The sequence below is a fragment of the Nyctereutes procyonoides genome, unplaced genomic scaffold (assembly GCF_905146905.1).
Source record: "Nyctereutes procyonoides isolate TBG_1078 unplaced genomic scaffold, NYPRO_anot_genome, whole genome shotgun sequence".
In the NCBI taxonomy this organism is placed as follows: Eukaryota; Metazoa; Chordata; class Mammalia; order Carnivora; family Canidae; genus Nyctereutes; species Nyctereutes procyonoides.
Genome location: NW_026575132.1, coordinates 14,764,987 through 14,787,755, shown reverse-complemented (window position 1 = coordinate 14,787,755; position 22,769 = coordinate 14,764,987). Strand labels below are relative to the sequence as shown.

At 45.9% G+C, this 22,769-nt stretch overlaps 1 protein-coding gene across 7 annotated transcripts in view; it reads left to right on the top strand.

The window, feature by feature from the left end:
- Positions 1–22,769, top strand: part of CMKLR2 (chemerin chemokine-like receptor 2) — a 53,235-nt gene that overhangs the window by 12,447 nt on the left and 18,019 nt on the right. For 4 of the 7 annotated variants that reach the window (XM_055345676.1, XM_055345680.1, XM_055345681.1 and 1 more), the window contains exon 2: positions 14,824–14,900. The exons of 1 other annotated variant lie outside the window; for it this stretch is intronic. Coding sequence is in view for 1 of the 6 variants with exons in the window: in XM_055345675.1 (XP_055201650.1) it covers positions 20,509–20,548 (40 nt within the window). In the remaining 5 variants the exon portion in view is untranslated. Of the gene's footprint in view, positions 1–10,487; positions 10,751–14,823; positions 14,901–20,460; positions 20,549–22,769 lie in introns of those variants that run through there. 2 more of the 7 variants (XM_055345677.1, XM_055345675.1) reach the window with 2 other exon arrangements.

The following is a 22,769-nucleotide window of genomic DNA, read 5'->3' as shown; positions in this document are numbered from 1 at the left end:
GGTTGCTGGTAGATTTTGTGGAAGCACCTGGTGAGGACAGGCGGCGGGAGAGAGGGCAGTTTAAGAACAGAAGAGACAGGGTGACAGAGAGAGAAGACAGACATGGAAGACTAGAAAGAGGACATAGAACTACAACTACGTAAGCACCTGGACGTATTTAGGCCTCCTAAGGGAGAGTGGGCAGCAGGGCAGAGACAGAGACCAACCTGGAGCGTGGCTGGGCCCGGGACTTCTCTCCACCTGGGTGACCCGACACGTGTTCTTGGCCGAGGAGGGGGTTCTGGGTCCTGGAACTGCAGCACTGATGAGGCAAGAGGGCCCGGCACACCAGTTACCTGGAGCGGAGGGGCTGGAGTTCAGGCTTGGCTCCCCTTCTCGGTTGGAGCAGCTGCAGCAGCACTGAAAGTGGCCTGGGTCTGACTGCAAAAAGAAAAAAAGGAAAACCAGAGGGAGAGGAGAGGAGAGCTGCACATCTCTGAGTACCGTATCTGTTCATCTTGCTTATTGGTCTCCCGATTCCAACAGTCCTATTAGGGATCCCACTGCTAACACATAGTCTTCAAGAGGACAGGTGGGGGTGCAGGGAAGAGAGTCTGGAAACCTTAAAGATAGAATTTGCCTCCGCCATGCCAAACTTTGGGTGCTATCAGAATTCTCTCCCCTGAAGCCCTTCCCTACTGGTCTGGAATTCCACTTAGCTCTCCTTCCCTCTGAGGGAGTGCTTCCCCAACTTGATGTTCAGTTCCTTCATGATCCTAGGAGTGGGAGGTAAATTTAGGTTTGGAAATTGAATGGACCAGAAAGAAACTTCATATACATATTTTTTTTTTTTTAAAGATTCTACCTATTTCTTCATGAGTGACACACACACAGAGAGGTAGAGACACAGACAAAGGGAGAAGCAGGCTCCATGCAGGGAGCCTGATGTGGGACTTGATCCCGGGACCCCAGGATCATGACCTGAGCCTAAGGCAGACGCTCAACCACCAAGCCACCCAGGCGTCCCACTTCATATACATTTTTTAAAAATCTTACCTCACTCCCATCCTCCTGTCCCTCTTCATTGTCCTCCCACAGTCAGATCAACACTCTTGGATTTAAGATCTATTAAAAGATCATTTTTTTAAAGATTTTTCTTTTTTAAAAAAAGATTTTATTTATTTATTTATTTGAGAGAGAGTGGAAGATCGAGCACAAGTGATGGGGAGGGGCAGAGGGAGAGGGGGAAGCAGAATCCTTGCTAAGCGGGGAGCCCCACATGGGTCTCGTAAAGTTGCTCCCGCCGATGGTGGTAAGAAGAGAGGCTACAAGGCAAGTGGATCCGAGAGATGGACTTTATTGCCAGCACCCTCGGGCGAGGTTCCACGACTCACGGGGGGGTGGGGGGGTGGGGGGAGTGAGTCGTGGAAGTCGCGCTGGGAGGGAGTTGGCAGGGTCCTTCTATAGGGTTGAGGCAGGACATAGGCTTGTGTCCATATTAGGTAAGGTATGGAGGTCATGGGGTGGGAGAAGCCCCTGATGGGCAGTTCCCAATTGGGAAGTTCCTGGGTGGAAAAGTTCAGTTTCCTGGTGGTGACCTGGAGGCCACAGTGAAGGTGGCGGGGAGGTCCGCCATCTTGGAGAGGGTTGGCGGGGTGGTCCGCCATCTTGGAGCCCCCGTTTCCCTGCTGGCCCGTAATTCCGACCTCTTTATATTTATATTGGTGTCAGGGGGCGTCGACTCAATTCTGGCTACTTCCTGCTGGCAGTGGGATATGGTAGAGGCCATCGGATGTGGGCAGGGGGGAATAGGGCTGTAGGAGGAGTTGGTTGCCTGATACCCTGTTTATTTCTTGCAGGTGCTCCTGTAAGCAATGTGTAAGGCAGGGAGCGATTGAGATTAACAGGAGGAGTATACAGAGGGGCCCTGCGAGGGGGGAGGAGCCAAGTTACTCAGGCTTGGGGACTTAAGCCCCAAATGGAGTCATCTTGGCGTCTCGCTCGGATCCGGTCTTTGAGTTCTTTGACCTTAGAGGTGACTATGCCGGACTAGTTGATGAAGTAGCAGCACTCTTCGTTTAAGTAAAGGCATGTTCCCCCTTTTTCGGGGTGAGATCTAGGGCGCGTCAGTTTTGTAGGGTGACGGCGGCTAAGCTGGTGATCTGAGTCTGTAAGGTGGTGAGTGAGTCTGCTATTCATTCCATGTCCTCATTGAGTGCCTGGGAAAGCTTATAATAGAAGTTAATGGAGGTTCCCAGGCCTGCCGCCCCAGTTGCCACACCGATAGTTAGTCCTGCCCCTATTAAGAAGGGAAGGCAGCGAGAGGTAGGGGACAGTTGAGATAAGAGTTGTTCAGATGAGTAGATGCTGGTGGTAGGAGACAGAAGGATGAGAGTACAATCCAAGGAATCATTGGCAGTTAGGCAGCAATAGATACCTTTTGGGCAGGAGAGGAAGATTCCCGAGGGGGTGCAGTAGGGGAGAGTGGAGGTGTCTTTCCCTGATAGTAGGACCTGTGCATAGAGGTATAGGCCGAGAAATAGCGTGAGGGAGCTGAGCCCCTCACGCAGTCACATGACGCCGCCTAGATCTGGGGACTCATGAGGAGTATGAGAAGGAGCCCTAACCAAGCAGAGTTCGGTGGGGCCCACCATCTGGGAGGCCCACTTACTGTCAGAGGGGGCCCGTTTAAGGTTGTTGATGTGCACCCAGGGTTGGTGGCCCAGTAGCTTTGCCACAGTTGGGGTGGTGAGGATGACAGTATGGGGCCCAGTCTACTGTGTCTGTAAGGGACAGGGTTGCGACTCCTGAGGAGAACCTGGCCCCCCCGGGGAGCAGTTTCTGGGAAGGAGTCTCATCATCTTCAGGGTTGTTCAGGGCTGGGGTGACTGAGTCAGCAGAGCTCTCAGGAGAGCCCGGAGCAGAGTGAGGTAAGGCAGATACGAGAGAATGGGTGGAGGAACAGCAGGGAGATTGTGATCTATGAGGAAGGGAGAACCATAGAGGAGTTCAAATGGGCTTAGTCCAGAGGGTCCATGGGGGGGCCGCCCTCAGCCTAGTGAGGGCAAGAGGTAAGAGGGTAGGCCAGGAAAGACGGGTTTCCAAGGTAAGTTTGGTGAGTTGGACTTTAAGTAGGCCGTTGGCCTTTTCTACTTTACCCGAGGACTGAGGATGGTAAGGGATGTGCAATCTCTAGGAGATGTTGAGACTTAGCCACTTGCTGGGTTATGCTGGATATGAAGGCAGGTCCGTTGTCTGACTTGAGGGTTCAGGGCAGTCTGAAACGGGGAATGACGTGTTCAATAAGGATTGCAGCCACGACGTCCGCCATATCGCGGGTCGTGGGATAGGCCTCTATCCAACCTGTGAACGTGTCAACCAGGGTTAGTAGGTAGCAGAGGTTTTTATGACGGGCCATGTTGGTGAAGTCCAGCTGCCAGTCTTCTCCCGGCTGGTGGCCTTGCAATTGGTGGTTAGGTTCTGGCCTGCGGATCCCACCTTGTGCATTGACAGCTGAACAGACAGTGCATGCCCTGTGAACAGTTTCAATGACCTTGGACAGAGAAGGGTGGTAGAAGAGAGGTTGTAAGAATTGAAACAACGCCTTGGGGCCGATATGGAGTGACTGGTAAATTTCTGTGACCAGGGTGTGAGCCAGGTTTTCAGGTATGGCAGTGCAGTTCTGCATGTGGATCCATCCTTTGTTCCCTAGTTTGCCCCCCAACTTTTATTAGAGTGCTAGCGTCTCTTCCTCGGTGTAACAAGGTTGATGTGCAGTGTTGAGGAAGAGTACAAGGGCAGGAGTGGCGCTAAGGGCCATCTGCCTGGCCACCGTATCAGCTTTATTGTTGCCTAGGGAGACCGAGTCAAGGGTAGTTTGGTGTCCCTGGCAGTGGACGATGGCGACCTCAGTGGGTAGGCTAGGGCCTCGAGGAGCCTGGCAATGAGCGGCCCATTTACGATAGGGGTACCTTTGGTAGTCAGAAATCCCCTTTCTTGCCAAATAACTGAATGAGTGTGGGATATGAGGTAAGCATATTTGGAGTCAGTGTAAATGGTGACTCGTTGTCCCTTGGACAGGTGGAGTGCCCGGGTTAGGGCTATCAGCTCCGCCTTCTGGGAAGTAGTCCCAAGAGGAAGGGGGGCTGCTTCAACAACTGCCTCAGCCGTAACTACAGCATAGGCGGCGTGGCGTAGGCCATCTGAGGTCAGAAGGGAGCTGCTGTCCACAAACAAGATGCGATCAGGGTTAGCCGGAGGTTGGTCAGAGTCCAGGGTAAGAGGGGGTAAAGTCCTCCAGAAGTTGAGGGCAAGAGTGAGAAGGGTCAGGCGTAGGTGAGGGTGCAGGCAGTAAAGTCGCAGGGTTTTAGCGGGGGGAGACAGACAGAGATATCTGAGGGTTTTCGACGAATAATAAATGGAATAACTCACCCGGGAGGGAGTCAACTGGGCCAGAGACCAATGGCCAAGGAGGTCCGTGAGTCATTGGGGGGAGTAGACTGTCAGAGGCTGTCCTAAGGTCAGTTTTAGGGCCTCCTTAGTGAGGGAGGCCGCGGCAGCCAGTGCCCTGAGACAGGGTTGCCAACCCCGGGTGGTGGGGTCTAACTGTTTGGACAGGTAGGCTACTGCCCTATATGTAGGCCCGGTGGGCTGGGCTAGAAGGCCGGTGGCCGACCCAGATCGTTCATCTGTGAAGAGATGGAACGGTTTAGTATGGTCTGGGAGAGCCAGAACTGGTTCCTTAATGAGGCAGTCTCAGAGCCTCGAAAATCCATGCTGGATTGAGGCAGGATCAGTTAAGAGACCCTGGGGGGTTTCCTTGGCTGCTTGATATAAAGGCCGGGCCAGGATAGATATGTGTGGAATCCAGTGTCTAAAAAACCCCACGAGTCCTAGGAAGGAGAGTATCCCATCTGCACTCTGAGGGGAGTTCTTGGAGGAGGTGAATACGGTCCCCAGTAAGGGATTTAGAGGTAGGGGTCAGAGTGATCCCTAGATATGTGACCGATGGGGTACCTAGCTGGGCCTTAGACGGGTTGACTCTAATACCCCCTAGCTCCCAGGAAGTTTAGTAGGGTAGAGGTATCTTCCTGGGAGGTGAGGAGGGAAGGGCTACAGAGAAGCAGGTCATCTACATACTGTAGCAGGGTACTGGCCTCCAGGAGAGGAGATTCCTGGAGGTCAGCTGCCAGGGCCTGGCCGAAAATATGGGGGCTGTCACAACACCCTTGCGGTAGGACTGTCCAGGTAAGTTGTCCAGAAACATGGGTGTCTGGGTCTTCCCAGGTAAAAGCAAACAGGAAATAGGAGTCAGGATGCAGGGGAATAGTAAAGAATGCATCCTTTAGGTCGAGAACCGTGAAATGAGAGGTGCCGGGAGGGATGTGAGACAGTAGGGTATAGGGGTTGGGGACGACGGGGTGGAGTGGGACAACAGCTTCATTAATGAGCCGTAGGTCCTGTACCAGCCGATAAACCCCTGATGGCTTTTGTACAGGCAGGATTGGGGTATTGCAGGGGGAGTTGATAGGAATGAGAAGGCCCCGCTGCTTTAGGCGGCCTATTATAAGTTTGAGACCCCTACGATGGGTAAGGGAGATGGGGAACTGAGCCCTAGAAGGGTATGTGGAGTTATTCTTTAACCGGATATGAACAGGACTGTGGTGGGAGGCGACGGTGGGTTTGGATGTATCCCAAATTTGGGGATTAACGGTGGGCAGATTTGTAGGAATGGGAGTTGGAGGAGAGGGGAGGAGTGGCAGTAGAAGACAGTCCCAGGCTGAAGGAGGAGAGAGACGGATGGTGGCCCGCAGTTTTTGGAGGATATCCCTTCCCACGAGAGGCACTAGGCAGGTGGGGATTATGAGGAATGAATGAGAGAAAGGGAAACCATCCAGGCTGCAAGTAAGAGGTCGGGTTATTCTAGGGGAAGAGGAGGTACCCTCGAGCCCCATCACCGCGACCGGTGAGGCATATGTGGGTCCTGAGTAGGATGGCAGGACTGAGGAGGTAGCCCCCGTGTCCAGCAGAAAGGAGATGGACTTACCCGCTACCTGCAGCGTTACCCTGGGCTCGGCTTGGGTGAGGGGGTGTCTGAGTCCGGGCCTGTCAGTCGTCCTCCAGCCCGAGTAGCTGAAGAACAGGACCTGCCGGTTCAGGGGTTCCTCGGCGTAGAGGCGCCGAGGATCCCCCGAGGCTAGGACAGTCCGACTTCCAGTGTCCCATCAGGTGACACTGAGGGCACGGCCTTGTGGGTGCCTTCGGGTTAGGTCACTACCCAGTGCCCTCCGGCAGCGCCCTTAAAGCCTGCCCCCCGGGGCACGTCCGGTTGCCCCTCGTCGCTGTTTCCGGAAACAGCCGCCCGCAGGGCCGCCACCGGGGCCTGGGTTTGTGGTTGGACCTTCTGCTGGAGCCTGGCTTGCCGTCTGGGGTCAGCTGCCTCCTCTGGGGAGTTGAAAACCTTAAAGGCCATTTTCACCAGGTCAGAGATGGGGGTCTGAGGGCCCTCCTCTGCCTGTTTTAGTTTCTTTCTGGTGTCCGGCGCCGATTGGGAAATGAGTGGTCGCCAGGTCCGTGGCTCCCGCCAGGAGGCCGGGTCCAATCTAGTATACTGTGCTAGAGCCTCGGTCAGCCGTTTTAGGAACAGGGCAGGGTTTTCGTCTGGGGCTTGGATAACCTCCCCGATCTTACCGTAGTTAGCCGCTTTATTGGAAGCTGCCGTCAGGCCGGCGGTCAGGCAGCGAGCCCTGCGGTCTCGCCGGCGGCGGCCATCTTGGCCATTCTGAGAGTCCCTTCCGCGCTCTACAGCGGGGCCGCCTGAGCGCCTGCCGGCTTCGGGGCGTCGGCGAGATGGACTCGGGCGGCGTGCTCTCGGGCGGCGGCCTGGCTGCGTTCCCTCTCCTCGGTGGTGAGGGTAGTGGTCTGAACCACTGTAAGTCATGCCAGGTAAGATCATAGGCTTGGGCCAGATATTGGAACTCTTTTATGGAATTGCCTGGGTTGGCCGAGAAGGAACCCAGGCGTTTCTCAGTTTGGGAGAGGTCCTGTGGGGAGAAGGGCGCGTGCGCTCCAAAGACCCCTTGGGCTCCAGCCACCTCCCTTAAGGGGCAGGCTAAGCTGGACAGAGGGTTTTGGGAGCGCGTCCGGGCCGAAATGGGAGGGGAAGATGGGAAGTCCGACAGACTCGGCCCGCGTCGGGGTGGAGGCTCGACCTCGGAAAGGGCTCTCGGGGCCTGCAGGGGTGCTGGGGTCGCCCATTCCCCGGAGGGCTCAGGGGGCGCCGGGGGGGGGGGCGAGGAGGGAGCTGAGGAGGAGGAGGGCGTAAGGTGGGAGCTCGAGAAGGGGGTGCAGAAAGGTTTTCGGGCGGTTCAGAAAGAGAGGACTGAAGAGGAGAGTCTGGTTCCGCAGGTGCGGTAGGGGAAGAGCGCCGAGGGGGGCAGGGGCGCGAGCAAGGAGGACCTGAGAGTTGAACACGGGGAGCACGAGGACCGTCGAGACCGTAGGGTCCAGAAAGCTTGGACATAGGGAATTTCGGACCACTTGCCCTGACGCCTGCATAGACTGTCGAGATCTGTGAGCACCTGATAGTCAAATGTGCCCTCGGGAGGCCATTGCGATTGGTTGTCTAATTTGTACTGAGGCCAAGCAACCGTACAACAATGTATGAGGCGTCGCCTACGTACGTCCTCGGTCCAATTCTAATGTACGGATGTTGGCCAGAAGGCAGCCCAGGGCGTTTCGGAGTCGAATTTGGACTGGGAGGCTCCCATGGTCCCCTTCACTACCGACTCAGATTACGGAGGAGAGCGTCCTCTCGTCCGCGCACTGAGTCACCGGAGGGACAGTAGTTCCCGTGGAATGAGGACGTCTGCCGATTCCTTGGGACTGACGGGGCCGCCAGGTGGCCGGGGGTTTGCCCAGGCGCGGCCGCGGCTGGGACCGGGCAACCCGGAAGTGGACCAGGGGCCAGGGAGCACTCACCGCACGCGGTTCCGAAGGAAGCCTTCCCGAGGTGGCGGCCGGAGGTTGCGGTCCGCGGGTGAGGAGGAGGGAGCCTCTGTGCCTGGCAAGGGCCGACCTACCTCCCGCGTTTCGGCACCAAATGCTCCCGCCGACGGTGGTAAGAAGAGAGGCTACAAGGCAAGTGGATCCGAGAGATGGACTTTATTGCCAGCACCCTCGGGCGAGGTTCCACGACTCACTCCCCCCCGCCCCCGTGAGTCGTGGAAGTCGCGCTGGGAGGGAGTTGGCAGGGTCCTTCTATAGGGTTGAGGCAGGACATAGGCTTGTGTCCATATTAGGTAAGGTATGGAGGTCATGGGGTGGGAGAAGCCCCTGATGGGCAGTTCCCAATTGGGAAGTTCCTGGGTGGAAAAGTTCAGTTTCCTGGTGGTGACCTGGAGGCCGCAGTGAAGGTGGCGGGGAGGTCCGCCATCTTGGAGAGGGTTGGCGGGGGTGATCCGCCATCTTGGAGCCCCCGTTTCCCAGCCAGCCCGTCAGGTCTCAGTGCCAGGACCCTGAAATCATAACCTGAGCAGAAGTCACATGCTTAAACAACTGAGCCACCCAGGTGCCCCAAGATAATTTTTTAAACAAACGAATCACGACTCATGTATGAATATAAAATTAACATGTCTCAAAGGTTTTATTTAACTCATTAGTGAATGGTAGAATCAGTAAAGCTGTTACCACTGGTTAAAAGGAGAATTCAAGGGGTGCCAGGTGGCTCTAGTTGAGTGTCTGCCTTTGGCTCAGGTGGTGATCCCGGAGTCCCAGGATCAAGTCCCACATCAGGCTCCCCAAAGGGAGCCTGCTTCTCCCTCTGCCTGTGTCTCTGCCTCTCTCTCTCTTTCCCTCTCACTGTCTCCCATGAATAAATAAATAAAATATTTTTTTAAAAGAGAGAATTAAAAATCATGCATATAGGGGATCCCTGGGTGGCTCGGTGGTTTAGTGCCTGCCATTGGCTCAGGGCCTGATCCTGGAGTCCCGGGATCAAGTCCCACATCCGGCTCCCTGCATGGAGCCTGCTTCTCCCTCTGCCTCTCTCACTCTCTCTCTCTCATGAATAAATAAATAAAATCTTAAAAAAAAATCATACATATATAGGCCATCAGGAATGTTGAAATGAGTTTATAAACAGTTGCAAAATTGGCAAAACTGGTTAGTACTTCACAGGCAATAATCTATTGCATTCCACTAGACACAGTTCATATTACTATGGACAAAGATCATTTGTGTTAGTATAAGTTGTCAACAATGTGTGCAACTGTGAAGTATTCATGCAGTAACAGAGAACCTGAAAAGACACACCAGGATACTCAGAATCTGTCTTCCCATTTCAGTATCCTTCACAATTTTTCCTGACAGGCCCGAAATACTGAAAAAATTATGATCTCCTTTATCATAGATAATTCAACATAAAAATGTATGTATATATACTAAACCAAACTCATAAATTAATGAAAGTAAAATAGTTCCCCCACCTCCCCCCAGAATTTTCTTATTGCAAAATTATACACTAAACCATGGAAGTTAAACCTTTTAATGTTTTACTGCCTTTGCTTTGCTGGCATACTAATTTAGTCTGCTTTTGGCCACACTGGTGATATCTTTAGTCCAGTTCTTTTATAGGCCAATAGGCTGAGTATTTTCTAATGAAATAGATCAAATAAAAAAGAAAGGAAGAAATCTTATGTAGTACTGTCACTGTAAATGGGTAAAATATATGAAATAAAACCCAACCATAGGGGGGCTTGGCTGGCTCAGTCAGAAGAATAGGCGACTCTTGATATTGGGGTTGTGAGTTCAAGCCCCATGCTGGGGGTAGCAAAGACTTAAAATTTTTTTTTTAATCTTAAAAGAACCACAACAACCCTAAGTAATATTTTTCAGGACACCTACATATCACAAATCCTGTCTTACACTATACTTCTGTATTAAGACTACTGTGGTGATTTTAATTCTCATGTTCCACTTAAGTGTGTCAAGAAGTTGAGGGGTATGTGTGTGTATTTTTTTGAGCAGTATGATAGGATTTCACTTGAAAACACTTGAGATATTTGCTGCGTCCGTTAGTTAAAAGAATCTTTTTTTTTTTATTATTCAGGGTAAAAAACTAATTACAAATTTAAACAAACTGTTTTAAATACTATTTGCCTAGGGAGCAAGCAGCTTTTCCAGATTTGAAAATGAGAAGGTGGGGATTGGATAGGGGGATAAAGATGAAAAATTGGAGGCTTTTGGTTATACTTTGCTCCATTTGCTCTAACCCTGAGCTGGGAGTAGAAATAGTAAGGACAGTATAGTCCAGTAGACTATGTAGGGTGCCCGGAGACAACAGCAGCCTTGCGTCCCTGGATGACACTTGCCAGCTGGGACTGTTAGCCACTAGCACCATCAGCAAGCCCCAGTGGTTTGCCAGGAGGACTTGAGTATGGGAAGGCTGTTGTTTTGTGGTTAACACTTCCACCCAGCTCCATGTGGCAAACATCCAAATTAGACAAAACTGATGGCCAGGCTACTGCTATTCCACATCTGTTTGGGTTCCTCATGATTCTCGCTCCAAGCCATGATTTCTACATTCTGACTCCTGGCTGATCCGGTTCCTGCAGCTTTATTTGTTTTTGGTCTTAGTGAGTGAGTGTCGGTGCTTGGCCAATAAATAAGCTATAGTCCCTGACGCCTGGCTTCCTATCGCTGGCTGGCTTCATTCCTCTGCATGTGGTAGGACAGCGGTTCTCCGGGAGTCAAGTCTGCTCTACCCTGTGCGGTGAGTGCTCCCTTCCAAGGTCCCCAGCAGCAGCAGCAGCAGCAGCAGCGGCGGCGGCGGCGGGGCAGCGGCTGCGCGTCCTTCAAGGTCACTCTCTACTTCGTGCCCTGACGGGCTTGCTTTCCTCAAGGCTCTGCTGCTCCCTCTAGGAGCCCAGCAGCACTACCTCAAAGTATTGCCTGACTCAGGTTTATCCAGATAAACTATTTGGTTGCTGAAGTAATTCCAGAATTCTGATGCTCCCAACGTGCAATAAGAAGGAGAAAGGAAGCAAAAAAGAGTAAAGCCAAATTTCATTTTGACCATAATGACAGGAGTTGATGTTTAGTAGGTAAAATTATTTACGTATAGCAATGTCTATATTTATTGAAGATCTTCCTCGCTTGTTCTTTGAACAGGTGTTTCTTGGGCATATGCAATGTTCTGGGAATTGTTCTAGCAACTAAGGATATAGCAGAGAATTTTAAAAAGACAAAGTTTTGGTACTCAGCTTACATCTAATGGAGTTTCTTAGAGGAGGTAAATAATTAATGATTTAAAGAGTTCTGCTTTAGAGAGCAGAGAACTTTCAGGGTCTAATTGGTATGCTAATACGTGTTCTCTCACTTAATCACAGATAAAGTACCCATTTAACTTGTGGCCCCTACCTGAAATCAGGGCACAGTGCTCCAAAAGATAAAGTCCCGCAAGCCTTGAAGAGTTGAGATATAGCAAATACCCTGGCTTGTATTTTTTCAACTTTTTATTTTTATTTTTTAAAGATTTTATTTATTTATTCATGATAGAGAGAGAGAGGCAGAGACACAGGCAGAGAGAGAGAGGGAGAAGCAGGCTCCATGCAGGGAGCCGGACATGGGACCCGATCCCGGGTCTCCAGGATTAGGCCCTGGGCCAGAGGCAGGCGCTAAACTGCTGAGCCACCCAGGCATCCCCTTTTTCAACTTTTTATTGTGAAGAATTTCAAACATTCAGAAAAGTTGAAAGAATATTGCAGAGAATAATTACATACTTATAATCTAGATTAATTATTAACATTTTGCCATATCTGGTTGACCTGTAATTATTTATATATTTTCAACTTATTATTTGAAGATGATCTCATTGCAAAAGAGTTACAAGAAAAATTCAAAGAATCCTCTCAAATCACTTTTACCTCTATTCACCAACTGTTAAAATTTTGTTCCATTTGCATTTATATTCTGTCTCTGTATGTGTGTATGTAGTTTTTCTGAATCATTTGAGAGGAAGTTACATACCTCATGCTCCCTTGTCCTTGTATGTTTTAGCGTCTATTTCCTAAGAGCAAGGACATACTTCTACATAATTGCTGCATACTTAATAATCTAAGGAAATTTTAAGTCAATGCAATACTTTTAGCCAATCTCTAATCCACATTCCAGTTCTGTCAATTGATTCAATAATGTTCTTTTTGGCCTTTTATTTTTCTCTAGTATAGGATGCAGCCCAACATCATATGTTACATTTAGTTGTCATGTGTCTTTAGTCTGTTTTAATCTGGAACATTCCCATGGCCTTTCTTTGTCTTTGATGACATTGGCAGTTTTAAAGAAAACAGAACTTAAAGAAAAGTTCCTCATTTAGAGGTTATCTGATACCCATCTCATGTCACAGGTTGAGTTCTTCTAGAAGAAAACTCAGAGACAGTTTATTTATTTATTAAATATTTTATTTATTCATGAGAGACACAGAAAGAGAGGGGCAGAGACACAATCAGAGGGAGAAGCAGGTTCCCTGTGGGGAGCCCCAGGCAGGAGTCGATCCCGGATCCCGGGATCATACCCTGAGCCAAAGGCAGGTGCTCAACCGCTGAGCCACCCAGGCGTCCCTAAAAAAAAAAAAAAAAAAAAAAAAATTAAAAAAAAAATTAAAAAAAAAGATAAATGCAAAAAAATCAACATCTAATTAATCGTCACAGATTACATTTTTTTGGCCTTTTTAATTTTTATTTTTTAAGAAAGCTCTAGGGGCACCTGGGTGGTTCAGTCTGTTAAGCATTTGCCTTCCGCTCAGGTCATGATCTCAGGGTCCTGGGATCGAGCCCTGAGTCAGGCTTCTTGCTCAGTGGGGAGACTGCTTCTCCATCTCTCTCTCTGCCCCTCCCCTCTACTCTTGCTCTTGCTTGTGCTCTCTCTCTCCCAAATAAATAGATAAAATCTTTAAAAAAGAAAAAGAAAAGAAAGCTCTATACATAATGTGGGTTTTGAACTCATGACCCCAGATCAAGGGTTGCATGTTCTACCCACAGCCAGTCAGGTGTCCCTCTTTTCTCTTTTAATCTGGAACTACCCTTTAAAAAAAAAAAAAACATTTTTTTAAAAGATTTTTATTTATTCATTCTTGAGAGACACACAGAGAGAGGCAGAGACATAGACAGAGGGAGAAGCAAGCTCCCTGTGGAGAGGCTGATGCCCGACTCAATCCCAGGACCCTGAGATCACAACCTAAGCCAAAGACAGATAGATGTTCAACCCCTGAGCCACCCAGGTGCCCTTGGAACTACCCTTCTATGCATTTTTCCTTGACAAAGACTAAACAGAACAGGTCTGATGTTGTGAGGAACCTTCCTATTTTTCAGTGTTTTTCAAATTTGAGTCTTGTGACTTTGATATCACAAGAACTGAAGAAAATATGATTTGCTTTTAATTCGATGATTTTAAGTATTAATATAGATAAAACAATTTTCAAAGATGTGGACTATCTTTGCTAGAATAGTCATTGAAGGCCTGCTTTTATATTCATTATTAATAAAGGAGAGTCATAGGAAAGTAAAGAGATAAAATGATTTATGACACCAAATTTATTACACATTTATAAAATCAAGTTAACTCAGTATTTGTGCATGTGGGAGTGTATATACATAGCCAGATAATACTTAACCTTCATATTTTCTTCCCTAGCGAAGAATGAAACAAAAAGCTGCTTTGTGGTTTGTTTGTTTTTTTTTCTGTAATTTGCTAGTGAAAACAGGAAATGAAAGAATCATATTATCTTGTCCTATCATATTATGTTGTACCCTAATCATATTATATGATATTGTTACTAAAGCTTCTTTAGTCCTTTAAATGTAGCATTTATTATAAGCAGCTCTAATCCTCTTAAAATATTATGACTCATTCATTATAACAAATTAAGGAAGACATGAGACACAAAGATCTTTTCAGATTATTTCCAGACAAGCTTCTTTAACTAATGTCCTTCAATTGAGCTAGTTATAAATTTTCTGATGGAAAATAATTATTTCTGCTATGTATTAGTCAAATACTTTCAAAGTTTGTCAGTGGCCACTGCTTTTGACAAGGGACAAGAGTACCTTCCTCTTTCTCCTTCTTTTCCCCATCCCTCCTCTATCCTTTTTTCCTTTCCTTTATTGAAAGAATTTACTGCTAAAACTATTTTATAGTATGCATTTTCCACCCAAACCAAGATATGGCTTGTAAACATTAAAGGAAGTGGGAAAATTAGGACGCTTGGGTGGCTCAGAGGTTGAGCATCCACCTTGGGCTCAGGGCGTAATCCCCGAGTTCCACGTCGGGCTCCCTGTGTGGAGCCTGCTTTTCCATCTGCCTGTGTCTCTCTCAATAAAACTTAAAAAAAAAGGAAGGAAAATCGTTAACATAAAAGTTACAATTTTATTTTTTTTAAAGATTTTATTTATTCATGAGAGACACAGAAAGAGAAGTAGAGACAGAGGCAGAGGGAGAAGCAGGCTCCACGCAGGGAGCCCAACATGGGACTTGATCCCAGAACTCCAGGATTATGACCTGAGCTGAACGCAGATGCTTAACTGTTGAGCCACCCAGGCATCCCAAAGTTACAATTTTATGTGAGATAAATATTAAGCTAAAGATTTAGTCTTATGTGGAGGATAAAATACAGTAGAGAATTGGTCAGTTTTGCCTATTCGAAGCCAATATGCTTTTTGATTCAGCCCCATTCTCTGGATATTTGTTGTGTTTAATCCCTGTACTAGATCCTTGAATCACAAATTTGATTGATTGATTCATTGATTGATTGATCGGTTCACTCACTTATTGATTCATTCACTTTTATAGTCTCTACAACTAAAGCAACTTTATGAAGGAGAAGAAGGTGGTGGAAAGAATATACATGTTTCCATAGCTTTTAACTGGTAAGTGGGCTATATTAGTATACTTAAACTTAATAAGCCTAATTTTTTACCTTTTTTTTAAGATTTATTTATTTATTTTAGAGAGAGAGAGCACAAGCAGGAGAGGTAGAGGAAGATAGGGAATCTCAAGCAGATTCTGAGCTGAGCACAGAGCCCGATTCAGGGTTTGATCTCATGGCCATGAGATCATGACATGAGCTGAAACCAAGAGTCGATCCTTAACCTAGGCCCCTTTAAGCCTAAGTTTTTAAAGAACACCATGCTATTTGGCAACACTACGTGGTTGCCAAATGCACAAAATATGCCTATTCAAACTCCCCATCAAAGTGACATGAGCAAAACCAACAGAGTAGGGACCTCAGAAAACTCTGTCCTCCACAAAGCAACAAGAAACTGGCAAAATGGTCTGAGTCAACTTTTTCAGAACTCTGATATTTATCCAAAGGCTTGCAACAATCTGGGAGTGTTCATTAAAAACAAACAAAAATGGCTCAACTCAGGGGCGCCTGAGTGGCTCAGTCAATTAAGCATCTGCTTTTGGCTCAGGTCATGGTCTCAGGGTCCTGGGATTGAGCCCCAAGTCAGGTTCCCTGCTCAGTCTGCTTCCCTCTCTCCTCCTACCCCTTGTTCCCCACCCCCACGCTAGTTCTCTCTCTCTCTCTCTCTCTCTCTCTCTCTCTCTCTCAAAATAAGTAAATTAAATATTTTTTTTAAAAAGGCTCAATCTCAGTAAAAGAAATGAGCTGTGTGGCATTTGTAACTTAACCCTGTCTTATCCTGCTTTGCAATATTCTTGAAAACTAACAACCCGCATTCTCAGTGAAGACCAGCAGCCTGATAGCAACTGAAAGGAACAGAAAGTAGTTGTGGGACTCCTTAAAAGCTTCCTTCCCAGAGAATTATGTGACCCGTCTGGTGGCTCCCTGGAAAGCCTCATTTGCAAGACTATCTATAGTTGACCTAAGTCAGCTCACCTACAGTGAAAAGCTTTTTCCCCATAGCATTTGTCAAAAATAATAACAGGCAGTTACTTAGCTTTGCAGCTGCCTGAGGAGATGGATTCCAGTTGAAAGAAAGCATTAGACTAACTAAAAGCTTTATTTTTTTTTAAAAAAAGATTTATTTATTCAATTATTTAAGAGAGCAAGAGAGGGCGTAAAGGGAGAGGTAAAGGGGGAGGGAGATGGAGAAAGCAGACTCCCCGCTGAGCAGAGCCTGACATGGGGCTCAATCCCAGGACCCTGACACCATGACCTGAGCCAAAACCAAGAGTCAGACTCTTAGCCAAACGAACCACCCAGGCACCTGTAACCAAAAGCTTTAAAAGAAAGACTGAGGAAGGACACACATAGAGAGGCTTTGAAAAGCTCTGACTTCTACCTGACAATCAAGAAGATGACATTTAAGTCTAGAGCTGTGCTCATGCCCAGGGTCCTGGGTATTGCCGGGAAAGCCATGCAAAGGCCCTAAGCTTTCCCTTTGGATGACCTTGAGGGTTCTACAAACAGAAAATGAAAGCTAAGGCAGAGTTGAAAATGTGCCCCCAACGTGCATATAGTGCCCCTCATCGAAATCAAGGAGATTTATTGGTTCCAGGCATTTAAGGAAATTTCCAGATCTTACATTATACCTTCAGAGCTTTGCATGATGGTAACAACAAAGGAAAGGTTGCATGAGCCATGGCACAGCCTACAGCTTTGATGTTTCTCTGCATTCCTGATCCCTCCATTTCAGTGCAGGCCACTAAGAATTTTCCTTACTTTCCTTCCAGCTCAGCCATACATTTAATTTAAGAAGATGATTTTTTATGTTTAGTCCAGTGTTTTTAGAGGTTTTGTAGTGAAAAGTGTTTCAAGAATACGTAGAGTACCATATTGCCAGAAACATAACTCCACTCCGCTTTTGAGCTCTCAGGGAGGATCTACATACACTGTCATTTCACATTTGAATATGTATCCTAAGTCGCAGGGAGTCCTGTAGACTGTGTTGGTGGAGAATCCCACTTGTCTTTTTCTGCTACTCCGCCTCAGAGCCAGGCTGGAAGCAGCTTCTGTTTTCTTTCCTACATGAGGGGCTCCAGGAACTCAGACACCTCTCTTTCCCTCAGGAGCTGACTCTGCCCGCTTCTCTTGTTGTTCATCTCTCCAACTGCCATATTCTTTACTCCACAAACATTTATTTTTACCTTTTACCTTTTTACCTAATTCTCTTACTGTTAGTCACTAGAGGAGTGTAGTAGATAACAGCAACGTGATCAGTATGAAAAATTTCATAGTTTTACAAAAGGTCTTAGAATCATGGTCCAGGTTTCCTTCTAGAGTGAGTTTTTGGCTTCCAATTTTATCCTCTTAAAGAGTTGTTCCATATTTGGGGAAGACCAAAGGGATCCTTTTTCCAAACATGACCCTTCTTCCTAGATTGAAGACAGGGGGCCTGTGAATGCTATCAGGGCAAAACAATAGGTGTCCCTGTCTTCTCAGGAAGACATTGGGTACCTCTGAGAATCGCCAGATTGAATGGTCCTCAAGTCACTCATCCTCTGTCCTGATCAGGAATGTAACGGACGTTATTTTATTATCCTATTTTTTGATGATCAAAACACCCACATACAAACTAGAGTTTGATTGTGGTCCTATTTTTAACCACCTGATTAGCACAAGGCTTTATTCCCTCCTGCCATGCTGATTTGATAATACGTTAGACTATTTGCCCTTTATTTTTTAGCCTTTCTTTACTATTTTCCATCTCACTGTCTATGCTACATTTTAGGTACCCCCTTCAGATATAGCTTCTAATTTACATTCTCCCTTTGACTGAGTCTAAGCTACAATTTTATGCATCCAATAAAATAAATTTCAGTATTAACTTTGTAATTTCTAGAAGTTCTGCATGATTTTTCATAAAACTTTCTTGGCCCAAAGTAGATACTCTGCCTAAAAGCCTAGTAATTATTAGTGCTTCTCTCTTAGGTATAAAGGGATTTTTTTTTTCTACCTCCACCACTCCATATTCAGGTATTTATAAGTATTCTACTAACTCTTTGTTTTTCTCATGTGTACAATGACGGGACTAGATTAAATTCTCTCTGACATTTAATTTCACTTTAAGAGACTATGGATTCTATGATCTTTAAAGATTTACTTATTTATTTTAGAGAGAGAGCGTGCGCATGCTCCTGTGTGAGCGGGGGGGGGGGGGGCAGAGGGAGAGGGAGAGGGAGAAAGAGAATCTCAAGCAGACTCCCCCTGAGCACAGAGCCCAATGCAGGGCTCATTCCCACGACCGTGAGACTGTGTATGACCTTAGCCAAAATCAAAATAAAAAGTCTGGCACTTAACCAGCTGAGCCACTCAGGTGCCCCAATAATTCTATGATCTTTGGCCACACTAACTTTACCTTCTTTCAGAGAGATTAAAAAATAGAAATTGGTTTGTAAGGAAAGAAGTCCCCTTCCCCAGCTGGCAATGGCAAGTTGAAAAATATGAAAACAAATAGAAATGGCTGCTATATCTTTGGGGGTGAAAATGAGGAATAGGAAAATTGTTTCCCTTCATGGTACATTACTTGTCATACATTTATCCTTCATGGCACCCCATCCCTCCACAAATACCTAGTGAAGGCAGCCCTACATATATACATTGATGGGTAGGAGATTATGGCCAAGCCACAGACAGGACTGTACATCCTGATCAATGGATAGGAGAGCCATCAAACTGTATCAGGTATAACATTATAATTTCAGGGTTGGCAATACTTTAGACATTATCAAGCCTGGTCACACTTAATTCCTGGTTTCTGGGATGCCTGGATGGCTCAGTGGCTGAGCGTCTGCCTTTGGCTCAGGATATGATCCTGTGGTCCCAGGATCGAGTCCCACGTCGGACTCCCTGCATGGAGCCTGCTTCTCCCTCTGCCTGTGTCTCTGCCTCTCTGTGTCTCTAATGAATAAATAAATAAAACCTTAAAAAAAAATTCCTGGTTTCCTCCTACAAGACCCTCAATTTGTGACTGCCTCATTAAACACCTCCAAGTATGGGAACCGTGCCATCATCTGACACAGCTTTGCATTAGAATGAAAGCTCCATGGGTTCTATTCACCACTATTCACTACTGTTTCTTCAGGGCCTAGAACACATAGTAGATGCTCAATAAATATTTTCTAAAATGTTTTTTGATAAATATTTTTTAAATGAATAAATGCCAATTTTTAACAACTATAATCTTTGGGAAGTTTTGCCTTATGCTGAGCTAAGATGTCTTTTTCTCATATCCTTAGTTTTTTCCTCTGGTCAGATAAAAGTTCCCTCATCTGCATACCAGACCTTGAACCATTTGAAAAAAGTTATCCTGCCCTCAGGCACCTGGCTGACTCAATCGGAAGAGCCTGTGATTCTTGATCTCAGGGTCACGAGTTTGAGCCCCATTACAAAAAAAAAAAAAAAAAAAAAAGAATGAAAGAGGGAAAAAAAAGTTATCATGTTCTTTCTTTTTTAAAATAAATAGCTTCCACCAATTCATTTATCATTCGTCACATGATGTAGTGTTAAGCTTTCTCTCTGTCCTGTTCTTTCTTTTCTGGACATGCTCAAGTTTATCATTGTTTCTCTGAGACTGTAATTCTCAGAAAACAATATAATACCCCCATATGCAACCTGACCAGTTCAAGCAGAATTGGACAAACACTCCCTTAATTCTATTAAAACACTGGGGATCCCTGGGTGGCTCAGCCTTTTAGTGCCTGCCTTTGGCCCAGGGTGCGATCCTGGAGTCCCGGGATCAAGTCCCGCATCGGGCTCCCGGCATGGAGCTTGCTTCTCCCTCTGCCTTCTGTCTCTGCCTCTGTCTCTCTCTCTGTGTCTATCATGAGTGAATAAATAAAATCTTAAAAAAAAAAAAAAACCTCTAGGGCAAATTCACCTTTTTTCCCTCTTTTTCAAGTAGTCACATCCCTTTGTTGACTCACCTAGAGCTTATGGTCAAGGAAAAGTCTTAGATTGGTGCAGAAAGTTAGCATGCCCACATGTCAGAACAGGTTGCCACAGGACACTAATCACAGCGCCTTTGGTGAATGGTACACATGGTGGAAATGTGAGTGGAGGTGGTTGATTGGGACGCTGCCCAAGTGGACCACATCCATTTCCTTCTCTTGGATGAATAAGCCACTAGCCCATCTCCTTTTTTTTTATTTTAATAGATTTTAAAAAAATTTTTTTTAAGATTGTATTTATTCATAGAGATGCAGAGAGAGAGAGAGAGAGAGAGAGAGAGAGAGAGGCAGAGACAGGCAGAGGGAGAAGCAGGCTCCATGCTGAGAGCCTGACGTGGGACTCAATCCCAGGACTCCAGGATCATGCCCTGAGCTGCAGGCGGTGCTAAACTGCTGCACCACTGGGGCTGCCCTAGCCCATCTTCTGTATCTTTGTTGTAGGCATACCAAATCCGTCTTGGGGAAAAAAAAAATTAGGGCCTGTAATTGCTGCCTAAGCACATTACCAGCTAGGAAAGCCTGTCAGAAGATGATTTGTTTTGTATAGTAACTGGCATAAAGTTCAAAGCAGGTGTTGCTTAACAAGTAAATTCTGAAATGAGAGAAGACAGGTAATTTCTAATGAACATTCTGGATACTACCTTGAAGTCTTATTTTCCAGGTCAGTATGGTGGAATTATATTTTGTTAGAAGTAGTAGGAAGGCTGTTCTGAATATCTCTTTTTGGAACCTGCAAAACTTGATTATCTTGAATGCGAGCAACACTAAGGTGTCTCAGGCATTCTAGGGTTACTATTAATATGATTCTGCATGGTAGTTTTAAAGATGAACTTAGAATTGCCATGGTTTTTCTGCTTTTAGTAACTTTCTGTAATTGGACTTTAGGCTTAAAATGGTTTATCTAACTTTGCCTTGTTAGAGGAAATCTATGATGAGCAGAAAAGATACAGGAACCTGGTCTAAAAGTAGAATTTAAGTTTTTTTAATGTATCAAGTGGCTTGTTACCGGGTTCCTTCCAAATTCCTTGCCAGGAAATAAACTGCTTATATTATGTTTCTCTGAAGATATATTATGGGGTTTATATAGGTGCCAAGACATTTTTCTATTTGAGTACCTGATGAAGCACTTGGCTTTTGAGTCATCCAAAGTACTGAGACAATAGGAGTGGTGCAGATATATGCATATGTCTATTCTTTCTCCTGAACCATTCATTGTACTTAATGACCTTCACAAGATCCCTTTTCTTTTCCTCAAGTACCTGACCTCTGTTTCTGGGACAAGGTGAGTCCTATCAAAGATGAAAGAAATATATTAAATACATGCAAATTATTTTATTATTTTATTTTACTGTGTCCAGAACCAACTTACAAAATAATATAGTGATGAGACCTCAGAAGTGGTTCTTCCCTTTCATTTCTACCACTGTGAACAATACGTAAATGGAAAAGATGCCTATTATAAAATGAACTAAGGGGGGATCCCTGGGTGGCGCAGCAGTTTAGCGCCTGCCTTTGGCCCAGGGCGTGATCCTGGAGACCCGGGATCGAATCCCACGTCGGGCTCCCGGTGCATGGAGCCTGCTTCTCCCTCTGCCTATGTCTCTGCCTCTCTCTCTCTCTCTCTCTCTCTCTCTCTCTGTGTGTGACTATCATAAATAAATTTTTAAAATTTTTTAAAAATAAAATAAAATAAAAATAAATGAACTAAGGATAAAAGAAAGCTTTTAAAATATAGTCCTATGTTTTACTACTGAACCAGGATCTGATATTCCTCCCTTCCCTCCTTTCTCTTTTCTTTCTTTCATTTTTTTCTTTCTTTCTTAGTCAAGGAAAGAAGAGGGGAAAATATAAATGCTTTCTCTCCTTACCTTCTAGTTATACAAACTTAAAAGTGAAGAACTAGTTAGGAAGTAGAGATTCTATTTCTTCGGCAGTTCTACAGCCGATTTGGGCACCACTGCATGTTTATAACCTTTTCTCACAGATGTTACATTTTATGAAATCTGACTCATTCGGGTGGTACTAGTATCTTTAGATGGAAAGAATTCCCTGAGGGCTGGACTATTACACAAGTTTGCTTCACTCAAAACCTGAAATATTTGAATAGAATATTTCCCAGAAAAAAAAAGAGGCAACAAGAATTTGCCATAATTAAATAAATCAGAGAGCAGTGATTTCAAATTCTTTTTTTTTTTTTTCTGGGAAGAATGAAGGAGGGACAATATTCTTGTTTGGGGAGGTTTCACTTTTATTTGCAGAATGTTTCTAATTTATGTGAGCTTTTCATTTTGGACCTTAGTCTATAATTTTGTTTCAATGTGCAAAAAAACATTTACTAGAAGACATTTTTTGAATGCCCACTCTGTGCAAAACACCAGATTTGGTGCTTCTTGGAGGCATGGAGAATAGTAAAAGAGCTAGAAGACAATGTCCTGCCATCTTTGCATTTCTCATAAAAATTTAAAGTTAAATATCACCTGTATTTTCCAAATGAGACCTCTGGGGTCCCAAGTGAGGTGACTCATCCAGAGCTCTGCAGCTAGTAACATATAGAACTAAGACTTAAGACCATCTCTCCTTAGTTACAGTGCTTTTTTTAAAAAAAGATTTTGTTTATTTATTCATGAGAGACAGAGAGAGGCAGAGACAGAGGCAGAGGGAGAAGCAGGCTCCATGCAGGGAACCCGACATAGGACTAGATCCCGGGACTCCAGGATCATGCCCTGAACTGAAAGCAATGCCCAACTGCTGAGCCACCCAGGCGTCCCAGTTCTAATGCTTTTTCAACACATTCAACACCAAGACTACTTGGTACCTGTGGACTTAAATGGGGTCAAGTGTTATGGCAAGGCCAACACTAGGATGAAGCAATTGACACAACA